We start from the raw sequence: 12,951 nt of genomic DNA on the forward strand, positions 1-12,951 counted from the left end.
TGTAAAATGTGAATCTCACAATCGCGGGCCATGGGTTCTCCTCGTCTTCTTCCCGATTCGATGACTTCAATGACTTCAGAAAGTTGTAAAGGGCTTTGAGACTCGCCCATCCTTCAACGGTGCTGCCAGCCACCAGCCTAGTGCCAACAAGACATCCTCTATGATCCTCTATGATCGTTTGGCCCAAGATGATAGATCGTCTTTGCTTGGCAGCTGAGGTCAAGTGCAACCTTGATGACGTAGTGACCTTTGCCCTTCTGTCCGTTGCGGGTCGGACTCGGGCGTGTCCAGAAAAGGGTTGTGGTGTGATGAGAAAGACCACTGAGGGCCGGCGAGACAAAGGTTAGTGCTAGTGTTACAGAGTTTTGTCTCCCATCCTGAGGAATGGTTCATGCAGTGCTGGCAACACGACCTCTGGCTATGGTTAAGGGATAACGGGTGACAAGACAATGGTGCAAATAGTATCAGTGGCAGCAATTTTTTTTATTTATGAAGATTTATGAGGGGCTAAGATAGTGTTGATACCTTACAAGAATAATATTAGATAAATAGCAGGCTAAGAAATGCGGTCTTTTTCGTTTCGGCGTTGTAGTTTGATACCAGAAATGGACCAGAATGTTTTTCACAGCTGCATCCTGGTTACTTTTTTATTCCCCATTGTAGATGGATAGTATTTATTGTTCTCCATTAAATAAAGCGAGTTGATTTATTTGCCACTGTCTAGTTAGGAGTGTGTTATTCTCCTCGATCATTGTTTTTTTTTCACGCCAGTGATCTTATGTCGCATAGAGCGCCATTGCTGCTTAGCTTACTCTATTGTAGATGATGTTATCAGTCATTAACTTTCTGGAAATTATTCAGCTTTCGATATGCAGTTATCTTCCTTTGAATAATGGTCTGCAGCTCCATCTTTGCTTCATTGTCGTTTTTCATCATCGACTGAGATTAACCGCTTCACGCTCCGCCTTTAGTAGTGACGTCATGACCAATCACATTGCTACTGTGAGTGGTCCGTGAGAGAAAGTTTGTAGGATGAGTTACATCACCTGACTTTAGACATTGCTTCTAATCTTTGCTTCATGGACAAATGAAACTGAGATCTGTGCAGATACCCTGAAAAACTTGATAACGGACGAGTGATATGTGTTGTCTCATTGTATATATATATTTTTTCAGTTACAGATATGGTTTTGTCCGTAAGTTAACCTTAGGTTCGAGTGTGTTTACTGCAGTTTGTAGTGATTTCACCAGTTCAGATTAATTCAAGTGCTAGAAATTTATCTATTTTAATCCGTTCCCCAACGTGCATTGAATCTGTGATGACATTTGGACGACACCAGTAGTATACCAACAGGAAAATATTAGGATATTTCATGTAATTTTATTAGTGTTGATGGAATGCTTCTAAGTCATTGTTTGTCTTAAAAAGTCTTCTGTAAATACTTGCTATAGTTGAAGAATTGTTTCTACTCGTAGTGATGCTATTCTGCGTTGCTGCTTTCATAAGACCTTCCTGTAAACTTACCCTGGTGTCTGTCACCAATACAAGGACTGATTGCCTGGAGTTCAGATCTTGTCTCTGGCCATTCTGTTGTTTCTCTGTACATAAAACCAGTTTAGAGGCAGGCTGCTTAACCATGATGTAGGCTAGTTGCTGGCTGGAAGTAGAACAGCAATGGCTCCCTCTAGCACCGCTCGTTATCAAGGAAGATTATATGTGCTTCGACACTGTGATTATTATTTTATAAACAAAGCTTCTCTCGATGAGTTCATGACAGGAAAGCCATGCATCAAAAATAATAACATTCACCCCAAACCTACCCTAATTCCCACGCAAATAACTTTATCCGTGTATTCCCTCAGATATAGAATAACTTTTATTTTCTGGCAAGGAACCAAGATAACAAGACTGTGGCTCTAACACGCGCCGTGTATAGGTCAACCGGAAAAGACAAGTGAATAGGTTAATCCAGCGCATGCGCGTCGTAAGCTGTTCCCGCTTATGAGAGGACATGTCTTCTTTTTATCGTCTCTCACTAGACAATGTAAGTGTCGTGTTGCCAGATAATTCCCTCATTTCCATCAACACACATTTGTTGGCACAGCATGGTTAGGTACACGGGTATAGTAATGTAGAGAACTGCTGTAGATTGAGTATGATCACATCAGAGTATAAGATCAAGAAAAACTGTCATCACACATTACTGTTTTGTCATCGTCATTTTGTCGAGGACAGTTGAAGTAATGCTTAAACTATAACTGTAAAACATTTTTACAACATTATTGACAACTCTCAAAGGCGGTGTTTAGTTCAAAATATGTAATTAACAAATTGTACTACAGAAACATACTACATTATTAATCAATAAACTGTTATGGATAATAGGTTTGCTCGACAAGAAGTTATATTTGTCCAAGGTCGACCCACTTGATACCACGTGACTCCATTTGGGCGTGGCAAGATGTGGTTAACTGATATTTAGGATTCTTTCTGTGGATACTGTGATGTGTACAGCCCAGTGAGCTTGTCCGTAATAGCTGTTGATTATGTTTATAAGGACTTTTATTACTATGGCTGTTATTATAACAATAACCAGCCCCTTAAAATGTTTACTCTTTTGTCTAGACATGTTATTCTTGTGTTCAGCGAGTACTGGGCTCTTACTATGTGTCTCTTATCTTCAAAGTCCTTTTATGAGGTCCTTAACTTTTGCATGGTACAAGCTAATAGTTTTTCAAATAGAGAAGACAGAAGCAAGACCCAACCCCTGGACCTTCAGACTTGTTTGGCTTCCTGTCGCGCAGTATGAGGCCTGCACTCCGCGTCTGTTCCCTGAGCCTAACGATGAAAACGAACCTTTTTCTCAAGGATAAGAAAGTCATAAAAAGGAAACAATTTATAAGGGAATGTGACAGACTTCATGTTTTTCCTGACTAGACCTGACCTTTCTGATCTAGCTGTATTGAAAGCTTCCGAAAATGTTTCAAATAATGTCGTTGGTCGTAGGAAGAAAAATACAGGAACAAGAAAATAGCCATGGTTTGTGTGCTGGGGGAGAGAAGAGAGGGGTGGAACGAATAATAAGAAAATATCTCATATACTGGGGCCGTGTGCATAATAAATCTGTAAAAATCTTGGTACACACTTGTCGCAATGTCCAGGAACCTTAGTGTCCTCCTTAGACCTTAGTGTCCTCAGTGCAAGAAATGACTCGCGAGTCGGTAGAATTAGCCTCGTTTAGCTTTGAATGGACGAGCTTAGCTTCCTACTAATTATCTCATCCATTTCTTCCCTACCCTTCTCCCCATCACCCCACCACACCCATTTTTCAAACCAAATCAGCATTTTTTCTCGTATTTTCCTTATTAGTGCCATTCATTTTCAATCTGACCTCTCTTTGTAAAGAAAGCATGACTTGCCCACACAATTGAATATAGCTGGAATTTTTCTTGTCTAAATCTTCTGCAATACATTCCTGGCTGCCTGTTTGTTCACATTACACGTCTAATTAAATTCAAGGAAACCTTCAAAAATGTCGATAACATAATGAATGCATTCTTGGAATCCAAAAGATTTATAAAAAAAAACTTTTTTAATTTAATGATTATTTTATTTTGTAAAAGCAGTCACTAAAAAAACTGTTATTGACTGGAGAAAGTCCAAAATCGTGAACATGCTGACGGTTTTAATTTATTAATCAGTTTATTTTATAAACGATTAGACGTAAGATGCTACTAGAATTGTAAACAGATGTGTGCATGGTGATTAGTAGTCAACACTCAGACAGCATGCACGCACCGTTCAGAACCCATGCACGTGCTACACGTTTTAATATGACGTTCTCTACTTTGACGTGTGTTTGTGACGTAGGCAAATGCTGTGTAGAATGATGACATCAGAGAAAGAACGAGGGAGAAGTCTGCTTCCAGAAGCAGTGAATGTTTACACAGCCTCGCGAAGTAATAATATTATGGGATCCACATTCACTTTTACCTGTGACTTTGAGATGAAGAATTTAGCTCGTGATGAGTGACTAGAGACTGCTGGTCTAGCTTCCGCTCTACTTGTAGAAAAATAAATAAATAAACAAACAAAAAGGCACACTCCTTGCTCTCTTCTTCTCAGTCACTCTTTCTCTCTCTCTCTCTCTGTACCTATATATATGCACTCATGCAGACAAAGATGAGATGGTGAAATGATATTGCAATAACGCCAAAGATACCCACAATTTTTATAATCCTCGTAGATTTCCATTATGCACCCTTTTATCTGTTTATATCCCTTTTTGTAAGGGAAGGAAACTCCTCATTCAGGGAAATCTGTGAGAAACGGGATGACCGTGGTAGCCAGAGGTTAGTAAATTGCTATAAGCTGACAAGTTTGCTGCCGCCTGCACGAGAAAATCTCGCGACATGTGCAGGCCCCTCACAACTCTCCTGTAAATCTCTTAATCTCTCGGAACAGTCCTGGCGGCTTGCTTATCGACCATCGCCACCCGCCTGGCGACAAGGACATCGTTTGGGCGAGACATCACCTCGTTATCAGGGGGTGAGAGATGGGCATCAATCCCTCAAAATGTCCGGTCCTAATCCAGCTGTCCATGCACAGGAAAGTGGACGAGCCCTATAGATCGATGCTATAGAGAGTATAGATACAATAGATTGATTCTATACTACAGATCGACACTATAGATACTATAGATCGACACTATAGATACTATACATCAATTCGCTCGTCTTTCGATTGCCAACAAACTCCGAGAAAAAGCTAAATCCAGTGGACAAAATACGATAACTATTTATGTATATTAAGTTGACCCTTTGGCAAAGTGCGATCTTTCTTTTTTTATTACTTGTCTGCAATGGCATTGAAGTACATTTCTTTTCTACGACAGCAGCGACTACTGAAATCGTCAGAGAGAGAGAGAGGGATGAAGGGAGGAAAGTACAAGCAACAATCTCCAAGAGTGATTAAAAAGCTTAATTCTAAACACAACTTTTAAAATTTCCCCTTTATAACAATTGAAAATGTCTACCAGAGCTTGGTCCAGCGTGAGCAAGACATTATCTTTTATCGGATCTTTCTGTAAAGCCAAATAGAACAAAGTTTGAACAAATAGATTATCCTTTAAAACTTCAGATACTAATCTTTCTGTTTTTCCCTTTTACTTTTTTTTGTAAAATGTTTTCCGTTTCAATCCTCTAATCCTTTCCTGGGTATTTGTGTCTTGTGCTTGAGGCTTTGTAGAACTTGCCTGCTGCTAATTATCTTATTAAATATGCTAACCTATCTATTTCCACAGCTTATTTATCATTGATGTAATTTTAGCAAGAAAAATCTCATTCCAAGTAAGTGTGTGGCACTCGAGAGGTGTAAGCTGTGAGAGACTTTAGAAATTAATCAACCCTTTTTTCTTTCTGTTTTCAGCGACCTAAGCATGAACAACATCAGTCTCCTTCCTGAGGATGCGTTTGCCCGTCTGACACTTCTACAGGATCTGTAAGTCAAACTCACTTTTTCCGTTTTCTGTCGTTTGCTCCTTCCCTGTTAGTAATTAGTGTAGTTCATTGTTGATTTCAAATTATTTTCAACATTGAAATTAAATCATTCAATGCTTTTAACCAGGAAGACCAAAAGCAAAAAAAAAATAAACACATTTTTATACAATTACTACCTTGCGACTAGCTACCAATCACAACCTTCCTTTTCTGTAAGTACTTGTGTATTAGAACGGGGTGTGTGAGTGATAATAGTGGCGTGCTATACATCATCTAATTATTTTTTCTGTTAATCACATTCAAGTAAGTTTACTTTGATGTCCTTTCCGATTATCCTTCCCACCTTTGAGTAACATCTTTTTTTTATCTCTTGTAGATGTCGCAGAGGCACTGTATTATCGTCATCTGTATTCCAGTCATTCTGTGTCATTCTCATCATTGTCATCAATCATCAGTCTTATAATTAATTTTGGGGTGGTAATTAGTCCTATATTTTAATAAAGAAAAAATATAATGATGTGTCAACAGACGACTGGCCAGCAACGCACTGAGTGACCTCCCCAGACACGTCTTCCGGCACAACGGCGACCTGGAAACACTGTGAGTGTCGGGGTCACGTGCAATATGTTGTAAATAAACAGCAGACAGATGTTTGTTCTCAGCAGCAAAGTGGGAGATAAACATTGCTTTGGAGAAAAAGAAAGAGAGAAATACAGTTACAGAGAGAAAGACGGACATTATTGTGTGGACTAGATGTCACTTATTCTACAAAATATAATCACTTATTCTACAAAATATAATCACTTATTCTACAAAATATTGTCACTTATTCTACAAAATATTGTCACTTATTCTACAAACTGTGTCGCATTAAGGAAGTCATTAAGGGAGGCGAGCTTTGTACAGATGTTTGTCTTTCTTCTCGTCTCTGTCTATCGCTGTCTGTAGTGCGCATGCGTGCCCTCTTTAGAACTGAACTGCCGGTGACCTAGAGAGGTAGGACACGATAACCTCGATGTTTAGATCAAGGGACAGAAGAGTTCATGTGTGTCATCGTTATCTTCTGTTTGATATCTCGGTGATATCTGTGTGGCCCTCAAGCTGCTCTGAGCCACATTACATAATCTTCATTCGTAATGGTCAATCTTTCTACACCACCTGCACTGCCTTATGAATACACCCCAATATCACGCACTTTATTCCTTTTTTCGCTCACTTTCTCACTCAGTACAAAGCACCAAGAAGTCCTGGTGACCTCGAAGTACTTGCATTGTTCAAGACTTGTCTTTTTCAAACCGATCAGCTGATTAGAGTTCGTAATTAGGAGAAAAGACCAATTTATGAGGCAGCACTCTTCTTAGCAACGCAAAAGCCGGCTGTTTCATCTGTATTTCCTCTATTTACTTCCTTGATTTCTTATCTGCTTACAGTATAATTCAACCTTAACCCACGGCATTAGACTTTTATGTACATTGCTTCTGCTCTTAAACAAGTTTATGGATAGTCAATGTTATCAAGAAGACTCGGTCTCTTCCCAAAGTGTTCTAATCTCATTTAAGTATTAAATATTAAATTTAGAGAAATGGTTAAAGGTTTATTTATCTCTGAATTGATGATATAAAGTTGTCAGGAGTATCAATATACAAGTATTTTACACCGTTAGTCACAAAAAGTTAACTGTTGACGCTAACATCAGATTTGTTCGTTCAAGATGTTAACCAATATTAACTTTTTTCGAAAACTTAGGTCACTTAATGTAAACGATCTAGTTTTAAGAATATTTATAGAGTTTTTATTAAACTAATGCCGACCTTTCTCTTCCCCTAGGGGGGTGGGAGTGAGAAACGAGCGTGTCTAACGGGGAAAAGTAAGAGGAGACAGGGGAGTGAGATGGATAATGTTGGTTAAGAACAAAAGTGTACAATACCACAGGACGATTGCTCACATGTATTGGCCACACACTGGCGGATTGTCTTTCTGGTCGAAGACTTAAGATGTCCAAGTTAACACTCAGGGCAAAGCGAAGTCTTAGTTTTGCATATACTACTCGTTGATTCTTCAGTGTGAAATATATAAAGATGAAAGCTTCTAGAATATTACGCATTTCTGTATTTTTATTGCAAAACTTAGCAGCAAATGGGTGTGATAAATGTATATAACTAGTGAATCTGAAAATACAAAACAACATAATACGACTTAATTGTCTCATCAAAGAATTCAACATAATAACTTTATTATCTCGTCAGAAGTTCGTGAACTTTTCTAATAAAGTCGTACTACTCTGTTTTATATTTTCAGGTTCACTACTTTAAATGAGGAACAGTGATAAGTAATTCAATTTGTGTGCTAATGTCAGTACATACAGGGGAGTTATTAAACTTATTATTATGTGGTCTTTTGTCTTTATAACAGGTATTTGCAAGGCAATCAGTTTCAATCTGTACCCCGAGCTGCTCTTCAGAATTTACAGCGACTCCAACAGCTGTACGTTTTTTTAATTAATGTCCATTTCTGATAGAAAGATATTGAAAACCTTTGAAAAGATTTAATAACATTTTAAAACACTTTTTATAGATTTATCTTGTTCCATATTATCTCTGTCTGACCTTTACAAAATTCCCACCCACCTACCCGCCTAGCTACCCACTCAAACCCACCATCCCTCAACTTTTTTTGTCAGAAGGATAATTTAGATGTTAGGAGCGAATATGTCTCTGAACTTACGTATTCTTTCAACAAAGAACACAACGATTGCCTTCCTTTGCTCAGACATTGTGTAATGGCTGCCTGGTCACATGACTTTTATGAGACAACATGTTTCTCAGCAACACTGGCCATGCTTGCAGGCATCTGGACGCCAACAGAATTCAGACAGTTCCAGATGGGTGTTTCAAGAATATGCACAGCCTCAAACAGCTGTGGCTGGACTTCAACAACCTGACTGAAGTGCCAACCATAGCCCTGTCCTCCCTGATCAACCTTGAAGCTTTGTGAGTAGCAACTACTTTTCTCCCCAACCCCTCATTGCTTTTTGCATCTCAAGAAATATTAAAAGATTACAATATCTCTCTTGTGTCTTTGTTTCAGGACATTAGCTCTGAACCGAATAACCCTCGTCCCTGACTTTGCTTTCAGCAACATGACAAGCCTTATTGTTTTGTGAAGTACTTATTTACTAAGACAATATTTGTATTTGCTGAGCACATGTTATGAGTATTTGTAGACTACATGTTTGAGTGTGGTCGACGAGTTCATTTTCTAAATAAGCGTTTTTCAGTACTTGCTGAATACATGTTGTGAGTACCTACTGAGTACATCTTTGGGTGTTCTTGAGTGATGTATTTACTAACTACTCTGGAAATGTGAAAAAATATCTCCTAAAATACACAAATAATGACAAACTCTTAAGCATAAGCTCAGCAGCGTATTTAGCTAGGGTGAGTATTTATTTAACATCCCGAATGTATTCATCGCGCTTATTATCTTAATTTTTTTTAAATATTTCTCAAAGCTTACAAAGTGTCAACTGCCGAGGGTTGTTTTTTGTCTAAGAAGTGAAAATGGCGAGAGAAATAAGAAAGCCGTGTGCAGCGTGAGTGAATCAAGGAGAGAGGACCGGTCTTCTCCCCTTCACCACACCTCACCTCCCTCACTCGCAAAATGTCAGGGTTGGGGTCAATGGAGTAAACTGAGGCCATTCACCTCTGAAATCAAATTACTACGTCCCTGAGATTAGCTCTCGGCGGGCAGAAACAAATTTGGTGGTGGTGGTGGTGGTGTGGGTGGTGGTAGCATTGAAGGTGGTGGTGGTGGTGTGAAGATGTTTTGGTGACACGTGTTGCCAGGAGTAACCCTGTAACTGACTGTGCTTTCAGGCTGCTTCATGAAAACAAGATTCGGGACATCAAGGATTACGCCTTTAGAGGACTCAAGTCTTTGAAAATCCTGTAAGAATCGTAAGCTTGGAACTGTGTGACAACCTGGCTATTTCTAGTCTGTCTTACCCTCCACTCACTCCCAACCCCCGCTTCCCTTAAACCCTTCCTTCTTCCTTAGTCCCCAGTCACCACCATCCTTCCTAAGTTCAAAATAGTGATGCTACCATCGCAATAATATTTACCTTGTCATCGTCATCATTTTATGGAAGAAAGTCTGGGATGGTTGCCATAGAGTTGAGTTTTTTTCCCAATCTCCTCAAGTTGAGACCCTTGTGTTTCAGAGAGCTGAACAAGAACAGGTTGCGACAAGTACCACCGGCACTTGACTCTCTGGAGAACTTGGTGGAGCTGTAAGTGCTGGCGAGATTAGCCTCGTTATCGGCCTCGTCTACAGGGTTTCGTTAAATCTGTTTTTTGTTTGGAGTGTGTGAGAGGGAGAGAGACAGAGAAAAAGAAATAGAGGCGTAGATACAGAAAGAAGGTACTCGTGTTTGTTGACATCTGCCTGTAAATTGCAACTCTACACTTACTTTTGTACACCAACAAAGATCTGAAGTTAAGAAATAAATATGAATAATTATAAGTAGGAAATCAATAAACAAACAAAAGTATTAACCTACTGCACAAACAAACATTAAGACACACTAAGAACAGTCAGTCCCATTCCGATGAAAGTCTTTCTTTAGAGTTCACTTTTGAAGAATGTCCTCTCTGAAGCCTCCGCCCTCAGGTTGGGAGGACCAAAATGAAAGCAAGTCTGGCCAACACTTCCCAACAAAGTTTAGTCAGAACTTTACAACACAACACCAATGAAAGGTGCTAAGTTATCCCTCCCAGTCAACGACAAAAAACGGCAGAAAAACTTTCTTTGTCTGTCAGTTCTCATCTTCTCAGTTCACGCGAGTGGAGGACCTGGATGACCCCGATACATCAAAGAAAAAGCCGCCGTCACGAGATGCACGTGCACGCACACACCCACGCAGATCAATGGTTCTCCGACCATCTTTTTCCGTTTCCTTTCATCAAAATGATTTATTTACAAAAAACAGCGTATTAATACAATGCCTGTGTCTCTTTTTTGCATGTGGAAAAATAAAAACATAATTCTTCTTTCCCATACTTATTTTCCCATTTGTACTGCTCAATCCCTACTTCTCTCTGTCAATCTCCCATCTCCTTTCCATTTTTATTTATCCATCTCTATGTTACCATCTCTAGCTCTCGCTCTTTCTCTCTCTCACACACATGTTCTGTCCAATAATGTGAGCTCATACATGTTTGTGTTTGAGTATATCCATAGCTCGACCTGAGTACACTGTATCGTGCTAATGTTCGCAAATGTGTACAATGTTATTTATATGCCTCCTCCTCGTCCTCCTTGTCCTCCTCCTCCTCCTCGTCATCTTCTTCTTCTTCTGAAATATTGAAAGCAAAGGGCGAAAGGAAATTATAAAGAGACAAATATTTTGAACTCTCTGAAGGAATCTCGAGGAGAACGAGATTTCCCATATTGCTGACGGTGCTTTTCGCAACAACCGAAAGTTGTCACTGCTGCAGCTCAACAAGAATCCAATTAGAAGCTTCGGTTCCAGGGCCTTCAGCAACTTACCATTCTTGGACAAAATGTAAGCGATTTCCTCCTATGTTAAAAGTGCTGACATCGTGTGTATGTGTGTGTGTTTGAGTATGTGTGTGCTTGCATTGCGTTTGCGCGTGTGCGTGTCTTTATGCAATTGCGTCGAGAATGAGTAGTACAGTACTATAATCATATTTTTTTTTATCTTTGTCTTATACAAGTCTCTGCAATAATGTAGAAGTCAGTTTCGAAATGGATTCGACAAAACCCCTGTTTTTTCTTCTTTTTTTTTTTTCTCAAGACCTCAATGTACTATAACTTATTTCAATAAGTGAGGCGCTGAATGAAATGTCTGCTCCGTTAATATTTAGTTGCATGTCATTAAATAGTATAAAGTTCTTTTTAACTGTATTCTTTAACAAAAAAAAAAAACTCTAAGTTCATTCAAGCTAAGAGTGTCTTGTGGCATCATGATGGTTTTAGCGCCCTGTCTGAAGTACAGGACCTGTTCTTTTTTCCTGACCTGACGGGTACAACCAACCTGACACACATTCGTCTGGACCGTGCCTCCATCAAGCACATACCACCCGGACTTTGTCGGAACATTCGCTCCCTCAGAGTCTTGTAAGCTTCAAAATGTCTTTAATAGTTTCAAACACTACCATATTAATAAGTGATTTATTTATAGATATATACAGTTATAATTTTGCACAAAACAAGCTGATACCATTAAAGGCAGGAAGGTTTGGTGTGCTTGATTTTAAAAAGAAAGTAGTAGGTTCGGATTCCCCTCGGAAGAAAGAGTAAAAGGAGAAGAAAGAAGAAAAAAAAAAACCAACAAAATGTTTTCCTATACATTCGTCTTTATTTCATAATGGTTGTTGTGGTTGTTGCAGTGACGTTCATTCAATAAGGTCACGATGATTCCAGACCTGTCCACCTGTGGCATGCTTTTGAACCTGTGAGTGTCTGCACATATTTCAAGTGCTACAGTTAACAGTGAAGAGTGTTTGAATATTTACTAAAAAAAACTATCGTTCTTGCATTGTGTACACATGTACATTTTTGTATATCGTACATTGTGTCCACATGTAAATAACAATAATAATCAGTGAGCCTGGATAGCGCGGTTCAAAGCCTGGCTCACCGTACTTAACAGACAAAAATAATAAATCCTGAGGCTCGGTCATTACAATTAAGACATTGTCGTTGTTCCGCTGAATTAAATTTTTTATACGCCAAAATTTTGATCTACTATAGTTAGAATGTACAGGTCTTAAACATCTTTTTTCTTACATGGCCAATTTATTTATTTCGAAGACACACCTCTGTATTGTTTATTGCACTTTTTATTTTGTTCCGTTTCATGTTTTACTCCATTTGTTTTCGTTGTAGGGTTCTTTTTTTAATTTTCCATTATTATAACATTAGTCATTCGTCAGTGCTCTGCCTTTTTTTAATTCTAATAGTAACCTTGGCAACAACCGTATCACATCTTTGGAGGGGCGTCCATTCCAGGGACTTTCTGAACTACGGGATCTGACCGTCAGCTTCAACTACGTCTCTCACGTCCCTGCTGACGCCTTCATCGGCCTCACTAAGCTGCAGTATCTGTAGGTTCATGATGTCTCTACTTGCTTCTCAAAGCTTCTAGAAGCTTCCTGAAACACTAAATACATAAAAGCAATCACACCGTTGCTGGGTATTAAGCAGATACATAAACAGGAGGATGATTCTTTACTGACGACAGTGTTGGCATCAACAATCAATACACTTGTTTTTAAGGCCATGGCCATAGAGAGGAAAAGCAATTTCTTAAGAAATTATACTACAGCTGCTGGAGATGCACAAAGCACTTAGTTCCCGTGTTTTCGATAGATAGATGAATGCAAACAACCAGACATAAGTTCTCAATGTTTTCCTACACTTTCTTACTTA

The 12,951-nt window shown here is 39.0% G+C and overlaps 1 protein-coding gene across 1 annotated transcript in view; it reads left to right on the top strand.

Moving 5' to 3' along the window:
- Positions 1–12,951, top strand: part of LOC112558949 (leucine-rich repeat-containing G-protein coupled receptor 5-like) — a 46,232-nt gene that overhangs the window by 21,486 nt on the left and 11,795 nt on the right. Inside the window, 10 exon segments of the mRNA XM_025229720.1 lie at positions 5,429–5,500; positions 6,028–6,099; positions 7,912–7,983; positions 8,346–8,489; positions 8,587–8,658; positions 9,375–9,446; positions 9,719–9,787; positions 10,919–11,062; positions 11,497–11,637; positions 12,483–12,626. Of these exon segments, the coding sequence (XP_025085505.1) occupies positions 5,429–5,500; positions 6,028–6,099; positions 7,912–7,983; positions 8,346–8,489; positions 8,587–8,658; positions 9,375–9,446; positions 9,719–9,787; positions 10,919–11,062; positions 11,497–11,637; positions 12,483–12,626 (1,002 nt within the window).

Source organism: Pomacea canaliculata, linkage group LG3 (assembly GCF_003073045.1).
Source record: "Pomacea canaliculata isolate SZHN2017 linkage group LG3, ASM307304v1, whole genome shotgun sequence".
NCBI classification, from domain to species: domain Eukaryota; kingdom Metazoa; phylum Mollusca; class Gastropoda; order Architaenioglossa; family Ampullariidae; genus Pomacea; species Pomacea canaliculata.